This window comes from Zalophus californianus, chromosome 4, assembly GCF_009762305.2.
Source record: "Zalophus californianus isolate mZalCal1 chromosome 4, mZalCal1.pri.v2, whole genome shotgun sequence".
Classification (NCBI taxonomy): domain Eukaryota; kingdom Metazoa; phylum Chordata; class Mammalia; order Carnivora; family Otariidae; genus Zalophus; species Zalophus californianus.
This window is the reverse complement of record NC_045598.1, coordinates 124,529,331-124,538,268: the sequence shown is the minus strand read 5'-3', so window position 1 is coordinate 124,538,268 and position 8,938 is coordinate 124,529,331. Positions and strand designations below refer to the sequence as shown.

The window sequence follows — 8,938 nt, the reverse complement described above, 5'->3', positions numbered from 1 at the left end:
CTCTTTTCCTTGGCTTTCAGGCAGTTGGAGATATCAATTTGGATTAAAAGTCTTCAAAAACCTTTACCGTCTTTGATGGGCCCTGGTATGGTTAACAATGCCATCATACAAGTGGGAAAAAGAATTTCAGGGGCAGCATGGCCTTCAAAGTTCATTCCAGCAGATAGGAGCTCTGGATCTCCTCTGGGTCTCACCAGTGACCCCATTTATCTCTCCTCCAGTGACCAGGCCCAGCCATCACCCTATTAACAAGTAAACAAGTGAACTGGGGCTACTCTTAATTGTGTATCCCTGCCAAAATTTAAGTTCCACCTTCTCTGAAACTCCTTTCTTTTTTGTTACCTTTCAAGCAAAGAGTAACACAGAAGAGAGGTGATTGCTCCTTCCACAAAGCACAGCATAATAAAATGTTTGATCAAAATATTTTAATAAAGATTCTTTCTGACATAGATACACATACAAATGGTCGTACATAGCTGTCATAGTCTGATTGACCTATTTAATATATATATCATTCTTTACACATCCAAAACCCGCCAGTAGAATCCATCATAGCTCCCAACTCGCCATCCAACCTGACAAACTGAATTTGTATTATCTGCAAGGAGTGGAAAATAGCAGGACTCCATTTTTAAAAAAGGTTTTCTTGATTTTCATAGGATAGAAAGGCAGGCAAATAGCCATGCAAACTAAAACTGAAAGCTCACTTTGGGTAAATAGCTTCTTGCTCTTCCTTAGTTTTATTTTATTTCTTTTTAAATTTTATTTTTTTAGAAAAATAACAAAGGATTTCACACCATAGGCAAATCAAACCAGTCTTTTAACTTAAATAATTCTCCACAGTTAAAATAACTTATATATGTACATATATATTAAAAGCAATTAAATTAGACCTTTTAAAAATGCACAGCACAGCCTGGAAAAATATTTGCTTAGCATGTTCTTACTTATAGGATCTATTGCTGTGATGTCTTTCCCTTTTAGAATGCAAAGGAGTCCCCTTTCAAAAAAAGAGATCAATTCATTCATCAATTAAGAATACACCTTTCCTGTAATTTTTGGACTGAAGCAATTTATTAAAGCTCAATTTAAATACAGGGATGATGCAACTGAAAATATCCAGATGACCTTTGATAAACCTAAGCAGCTCAGATACATCAATATGTCTCTTCATACTTGTTGGCAAATAAACCTTTTAAACACTTGGCACACAGTATAATAAGTTAATCTATAAAACAGAATTTTAGAGGCATTAAAAAAATCTGCACATAAGACCCATGACCTTAACACATGATAAATATTGTTGATGTGGAAGGGCCATTGAAGAATAACAAATAAATACCATGAATTGCTAATACATCATTGCAGAGTGAAAAGTAACAAGGTGCACATAAATATTTTTAAATGCAATTCTTTCAGCCACAGTTTTTTTTTTTTTTTAATATCACTCTTGCCAAAACTTTTGAGCATTTTCACAGGATTAAAGTTCAGAGACAATAAAAAATACAAGTCTTTTCATAGCAATGTGTCTCTTTCTGGTTTTTTCCCCCCACTTAAATAAGTCTACATTTCAAGTTTTTCTCCTGGCTCAGAATCAAAATTTATTTTCAAGTGCCCTTTCTGATTTGTCTGAATGAATAATCCGTCCCACAAGCCACCCAACCCCGGACGACTCCTCTGCCCCTCAGCACTAGCCAAATACACGATTATTAGTAAGATTAGTATTTTGCCATTGAATAAATACTCTCCACGCTTCATAACCGAGCGACTACTTCCCAACTTATTTTTTAGGCTTCCCTGCGGTCTAGGCTGCCACCAAAGTTGCCACTTTTCTGAGAAAAAAACATCCACACTTCATCCCAACTCCACCTCCCTCCTCCCTCCCTCCCCACCCCAAAGACCGAGATTCTGGGGATGTCAAGGCTCAAAGTCCCATTTGTCTCTGATACTTCTCCTCAGTTCTCGCCTCTGCTTTGTTTGCTTTGCAAGTGTTTCACAACAAGAGAGGGCCAAAATAAAAGGGGTGGGGGGGCAGCTTTTCACTTTCCTCTAGCTTTTGGGTCGGTCTTGTGTTTTCCGTGGGGTGTGTTTAAGGCTTCTCCGTGCACTGTTTGCAGAGGCTGGAGGAGACGCTGTTAAACAGGGCGCACTTCTCCGGACAGGAGGCGGCCGGGGGCAGCCCAGCGCTGAACGGGTAGCCGGCAGCCTGCTCGTAGGCGCCGAGCGCCGGGTGCAGGGCAGCGGCCGCCGCCGCCGCGGCCGCGGAGCTGGGCAGCGAGGCGGCCGAGATGGCCTGGCCCTGGTTGAGGTAGGCGACGAGGCGCCGCATCTCCTCCAGGGCCTGCGCCTGCATGAGGATGTAGTTCTTGGCGAGCAGCAGCGTGGCGATCTTGGAGAGCTTCCGCACCGAGGGGCTGTGCGCATAGGGGATGACCGCGCGCAGCTCGTCCAGCGCGTCGTTCAGGTCGTGCATCCGCCGGCGCTCCCGGGCGTTGATGTTGAGCCGCAGCGCCTTCTGCTCTTTGGATTTCTTGCTGCTGCTGCCGCCGCCGCCACCGCCGCCGCCGCTGCTGCTACCCCCGCCGCTGCTGCCGCCGGGGCCCCCCGGGGGGGCGCTGGCGCCGCCGTGGAGGTGGGCGTTGGAGCAGCCCTCGGTCGCCTTGGCGCCTCCGCCTCCCGCGCCCGGGGAGGCCCGCGGGTCGCCGCCTCCGGCCCGCAGCACCAGCTCGCAGCGGCCGTCGCTGTCGTCGTCGGGGCTCTGCTCGCCGCCGCTGCTCTCGGCCACCGATCCCCGGCTCGCACTCTCGCCGTATTTGAGGCACAGGGCGGCCCCAGCCGGCAGGCTGCTCAGGCTAGGGTCGCCCCCAACGCCGGCAGAGCCCACGAGCAGCCCGGGGACGCCCACCCCGCCGCCGCCGCCGCCGCCTCCCGCGCCGCCGCCGCCGCCGCCGCCTCCCCCAGGCGGTGGCAGCAGCAGCCCTGCCCCCTCGGGGTCAGCCGGCTCGAAGCAGCCCAGGGGCGACGAGGAGGACGACGCCGGGCGCTCCCGGGGCGGCGGCGCCAGGGACAGGTCCATGCCCGGGGGCGTGGAGCGGAAAGCCGCCTCCAAGCGCTTGGCGGTGGAGGCGCTCAGGCTCTTGTGCAGAAAGAGGTCGTCTTCGCCCGCGGCGGCCGCGCCGAGGTGCAGCCCGCGCTCCATGGTCCGGCGCCGGCGCGCAGCCCCGGCCCGCCGCGCCGGCCGCCGCCGCCTCGGCTAGGGAGTCAGGCGGCGCCGCAGACGCGCCGGAGCCGGGTTCCTGGGCTGGTGCGCGCGTCGGTCCCGGTGCTGCTGGCAGCCCTCTCCCCTTCTTTTTCTTTTTCGCCTTCCCCCGCGCTCTCCGCCTCCTCTTCTTCTTCTTCTTCGTCTCCAGCCGATGGTGCTGGCTGCTGGGGCTCACCATGGGCCGCGGCCCCGCATGGTGGGAGGGTGGGCGCGGAGGGAGTGGAGCCGCCGCCGCTGCCGCCGCCGCTCTGAGCCCAGCCCCGCGCCGCCTCTCCGCACCGTTTATCTTGCTTGGATTCACCTTCAAGAGATTTCCGGACCCATCAACCAGCCGCCGCCACAGACGGGGGAGTCTTTTACATCATTATCTCTGAGTAGGTTATTATGAAGAAGACTCGCCTGTTGGGACAGCGCTTTCTACCCAATCAGGTTAACGTTTTAATTAATAGGATTAAAACGGTAACAAACAATCGCAGGCGCTATCTGGCCGCGAGTCTGAATAGTTTCATTTCCCAGGTCTGAAGACAGGCAGCAGCTAGAGCTTTATAAAAGGCGCCTGCTCCATTATTCTGCGTGCCATCTGTATACACAGCTTAGCGCATATGTTTGCAAGGCGCTGGGTCCTGTTAGTAACCCAACAACTGCCTTTAGCTTGACATGTGTGGCGACTTTCACTCATCAATGAGCACACTAAAAGCCCTACTTAGAGCCGAGGATGTTCTTTGCTCCTTCAGCAAATTGTAGATCGGCGGCAAAGCCTGGGAGTCCCGGGGAAAGCAGACGCCCCCCATCCGCCGCACCCCACCCCCACGTCCCTTCCCTCGCCACTGCTGTCTCATCTTGTGCTAAATTACCCTTGCGGGCGAGAATTATACTCCACCCCTGTTCGTAGAATGACTCTGATCTGGATTTGGTGATGGGAGTTTCGGGGGGAAGTAGTGTCCCGCTACCTTGCCCCAAATTCACCCAAGATTCTCAGCTAGGAAGAGAGCAAAGCAGTCGTCCCCCTCGAACACACTGCCTAATTTCCACCCGCACACCCACTGCCCATTTCCTATCCGGTTTGGGGGAAAAAAAAAAAAAAAAGGAAAATGGAGAGCAACTTGATTATGCAGCCCATTAGATTAAAAAAAAAAAAAAAGGAAGGGGTGCTTTTGCAGTGGTCTCCAAATAACTGCGACGGCGATGGTGATTATGAAGCATATGATTTCCTAAACGGGAAGAAACTGATTTCTCAAACTTTCCTCAAGATTAAAATCCAGTTGTTGCAGAATGGCCAACTCCACCAGGAGTCAAATCCTCTCACACACCAAGTGGGACATTTGTACGTATTTATTTACCCGGAAACATAACCGACAGCTAGGAAGCCATTCAGGGAACTCTGGACGTGCCTCGGTTGTTCTTGGAGGGCTGGGAAAACAAGTGCTCCTTTCCGGATGGGAAATGGTGCTCGCGGTCTTCTCGCTCCTGAGTTCGATCTGGCAGCACATGGTATTTAGCGGCTGGTTTTCATCCTTGTGACACAAGTAAAAACAATATTTCCCAACACCTCCAATAAATCTTTCTTATGTGGCAGAATTACTGAAGCCTATGAAATTTTTGGTTTCTCTGGTTTCATTAAAAACCTTTTAATTGTGGCTTTCAGAGTTGGCCCCAGGTGTTGGACTCTTTTCATTACATTTTGCTCTAATGTGATGAAATTCTAATTCTCTCCTTACCATATGGTTAAATTTCCCCACTGAGAATTAGTTGAAAAAGGAGAAATAATCTATTAATCTCTGTAATAGATTCACAAATGAGGTTCGCCACAGAACCTGTTTTTGAATGGTAATATCAGAACAGTTGGGCGCCTTATTTGATAAAGGAGGGGCGAGGACGACACAGGGGCGTCTGCATTTTCACCTGGAAAGAATGAAAAGGGGCTCAGCGGTATCTTTCCAAAATAATTGCTTGAGATTCAGTCTCATGGGGACAGAAATACTACGCAGTCGTCGGTTACTTTGGCGCCTTCAGATTTACTGGAATCCAAAGATTGAGGGAAAAGCTAGCGGGCTGCGGGAAGCGATCCAGCTTAGGACCCAGGCCGGTGGTTCTGGAAGGCTTGAGCCGTCCCACGTGTCTCACTGGGGACTTAAAAGCACGTTTACGTGCAGGGCGGCCTCTCGCTCACCACTTCCCTCCCATTCTCCCTCCCCTGGCGCTCGCAGCTGTTAACCTCTCCCTTTAGGAAGCTAAAGACACGCTCCTGTTACTGTTTTTCAATTAGCAGCTTTGTTTTCACTGGGATCATAAACAAAGGTTCTCTATAAACATAGGTGAGTCTTGTGTGCCAGACAGTCACTTACCAAGTCCTCTGGCCACTTACCGAAGGACTGAGGCTAGCACCGTCGTGGCTCTGGCCAGACTGGCGACACGTCCCCGGATGTCTGACACGGTTTCTCCAGCCACCCTGCCTATGTAGTGGGCCCGCACTTTCCGCGCGACGCCAGCTTTGCTGATGGCCCCTCAGTGGGCACTAGATGGGCGAAGAATCGAGCATGCCCGGGTCCGGTAGGAGCTCGGGCTTAGTTACCGGCCGCCAAAAAAGGGCCGTGCCCCGCAGGGCCGAAATGGCCGAGCCGGAGCCCCACCAAAGGCTGCCCTGGCTAGACCTCGGACCCTCGGACCCTCGGACCCTGGTCCTTCGCCGCTGCCACATACTCAGCACCGGAGAGCACCTCGTGGCCCTTCCCCGACCCCACCTCCACTCCTCTCTTCCACCCCCCTGCTCTCCCTGGCCATCCAAACTTCTGGAACAAACTTTTGCGCAACTTTATTTCACTCAGTAGGAGCCCAAAACCTCTCTCTTTGGTGGTTCAAGAAAATCCCCCCGGTCTCCCCGGAGGAGGTGGCTGCTTAATAGTCACTGGAAACTTAGCTTTGGGAAACTGTGGGAGAATTTATAGAAGCTCTAAATGTGGGCCTTGTAACAACCGTCGGGGAACGGTCTTTGAGGTTTACGCACTCGTAAACTTTTGCTGATTGCTTCTGGGAAGTTGTCAGGCACTTAACACTGCATTTATCTTACAAGGCAATGAAAACACATCTGCCTGGTGTCTCGTTACCTGGTTTAATCGTCACCACCCTAAGTCACCGCCTAGGCTCCCTCTCTTCACTCGAGTGGGATCATACCGCCCGGTTTCTTCCCGCAAAGGACTGGCGTCAGCTGCTCACTTACTGCCCTTTGCCCGCAGGAGCTCTGGATAACTGTGCTTGAACTTTATTCCGGCAAGAAGCTGGGAAAGGGCCCGGGCTCCGGCAGCAACTAGGAACTTAGAAAGGTAGCAGTGAACAAACCAAACTAAACACCTTCTGGCTGCCGGGGGAAAAGAAAGGGTAGGAAATTAACCCGTGGTGAAAACTCTTGACCCACAGATGACCCCTTGAGAATGATGCATAGGAAGCGAAATACTCGGACTCTGTGCAGTTTCAGAGACGGTCACTGTGAGTTACCAAAGCAATTGAGGGACAGTCTCCTCCACCCTCAGCAGGGAGGTGTCTCAGGCCCCTCCGCGGGCGGAAAGGGCAGGCACGCGTCCTCCACCACACACCCAGTAGGGCGCCTTTGGTGCTGCCCAGGTTGGCTCTGCCAGGCTCATTGTCCACAACACATCCGGACAGGAAGCATTCTCTGCGAGTGCTGGATACCAAATTTACAGACGCCGGAGCATGTTGTGCAAAGATGAACACAGTTTTGTTACAGCAGGAGGGAACATACCTACAGCTTTGAAAGGACTCTAGAATATTCAGCAATCATCACCGCAGTCAAGTTAGAGCCTTGAACTTCGGACCAAACTAATTTTTTAGGTCATAATTAAATTTCTTAATGATCATCTTTATTAGTATTTGCTTGAGATTTGAAATAGGAACCTAAATAAAATAACAACAGAACACAATCTAACCTGCTTTTAAAGAGCCAATCCAGGAGTTTTTGTTATTTCTATAGCCCTAATAAACAGTTTACTTATCTAGATTTAAAAAGTTAGGAGAACCCCTGAGCGCTGGGATTTGGATATCTCTGTGTGTTTTCTAAAGGGGAAAATTGTCCTGTGTGTGAGAGAGAACACTCTAAAAAGTAAAAGCAAAGTTTGGCAAGAATGACATGAACTTTCGCTTGGATGCTGCTCGGGAAGAGCAAATTTCCTGAGGAGTGATGGGAACCCTCTCGGGCTGCGCTGGCCCGGAGGGGTCCTGCCTGGAAGGTCGCAAGTGGCCGGAACAGGAGAGAACCCAGCGCGTCTCCCTCCAGGGAGGCTGCCGGCGGGTGGGGGGCGGGTGGGGGGTTTGGGGGGGTGGGCAGGGGGGCGGTGTGCTGTCTCCGAGCCCTCCCGGAAGGTGGTCGACGCGCGGAAGCAGGGCGTGCCCCCAGCGCCAGTCAGAGGCACGCTGACCTTGAAGATTCATTTGCCTCCCCTTGCCCTTCGCCCGCCCAGTGCTGTCTGGTGGCACTTGGGTCAGCTTGAAGTCTGCACGGCTGAGGTTGATCGTCCTGCACCTCGCGGCGTTTGGGAGAGCGGGATCCAATCCGCGGCGGAAAGATTCAAGCCCATCGAGCTCCTCCATTCAAGTGTTCCGGTGTCGTTTTGTCGTATCTTCTCATCCTCTTCGCCAGGTCCTACACAGCTCACTTGCAGAGCCACACTGTGGTTCCACGTGTGTCTCGGGGATTGCCGGGGCTCATGAAAAGGGCAGCGGGGGTGCTGGGGCCATGGGAGCTGGAACATTCTTGGCAGCGCGCCAAGGGCCCCAGCGCTGCAATTGCTCAGAAGTGCTTGATAATTCCAAGGACTTCGACCGTGGAAAAGTTGAAACCTGTTGATCTAAAGTTCTTTCGGGAAGATTTTCCTTTTCTTTATTCTAAAGAAAAGAGGTTGACCCTCAAGACTGTTGGAACAGACGTAGAAGAGAAACCCTCAGAGAACCGGGAGAATCAGCTTTTTTTCAGCACAATTGTGCGCCCCACATGGGCACGCAGGGGGGGTCCCTAGCCCGCCACCAAGGGCTCATTTGGCTCCCGAGGGGGCTTTCCGATTATGGGGACTCTTAAGGGGAGGGACGCGGGAAGGCAAGCGTAAAAACTTGGCGCTTGCCTATCACTGCAGAGACCCCAGAGAAGGAGGGGATATACAGATGGAGATAGAGGAAGACTAGAGAAGAGTTTCTGAAGAGTTCACTCCCTTCTTGGTTACCTGGGGCATACTCCTGCATTCAGTTGCACTCCCTAAACGCTGATATGCTTATTCGTGTTACATGTGTTTCCTCCCTGGAAGCATATCTTCATCGAACGTTGGAAAACATTTTTAAAAGAAAAATTGTTCTCACGAAAAAAGGTGAACAATTTTTAAGGCTTGTCTTGTGTCCACCAATTAAGAAACACGGCAGTATTTGGCGTTGGGATTTTAGCGCCGCGATTTAAAACCCACAGCGCCATCTCCTGGCAATAAGGAGAATAACGAGGTGGATGACAATGATACTTAAATGCTGAATATGAAATATTCAAGTATGAGACACTTTATTTTACGCCTCCAAAATTATTTCAGTGATAAACTGACTACGATTACAAAACGTGAGCTGGAAATTTATGGTCATGACAACTTTTAATGAAAGTTGTCAGACACACTCCTGGAAGCTAGTTAT

General features: G+C 51.1%; 1 protein-coding gene across 1 annotated transcript; it reads right to left on the bottom strand.

Annotated features, from left to right (window-relative positions):
* Positions 1-415: 415 nt before the first annotated feature.
* BHLHE22 (basic helix-loop-helix family member e22) lies at positions 416-3,326 on the bottom strand. The gene has a single exon (XM_027625036.2). The coding sequence runs from the start codon at positions 3,197-3,199 to the stop codon at positions 2,090-2,092; it is 1,110 nt and encodes a 369-aa protein (XP_027480837.1). The 5' UTR covers positions 3,200-3,326; the 3' UTR covers positions 416-2,089.
* Between the last annotated feature and the right edge of the window lie 5,612 nt (positions 3,327-8,938).

What these genes read in the sequence shown, in the direction of transcription:
- BHLHE22 (XM_027625036.2), bottom strand. Translation starts at nt 3,199, where the DNA reads ATGGAGCGCGGGCTGCACCTCGGCGCGGCCGCCGCGGGCGAAGACGAC.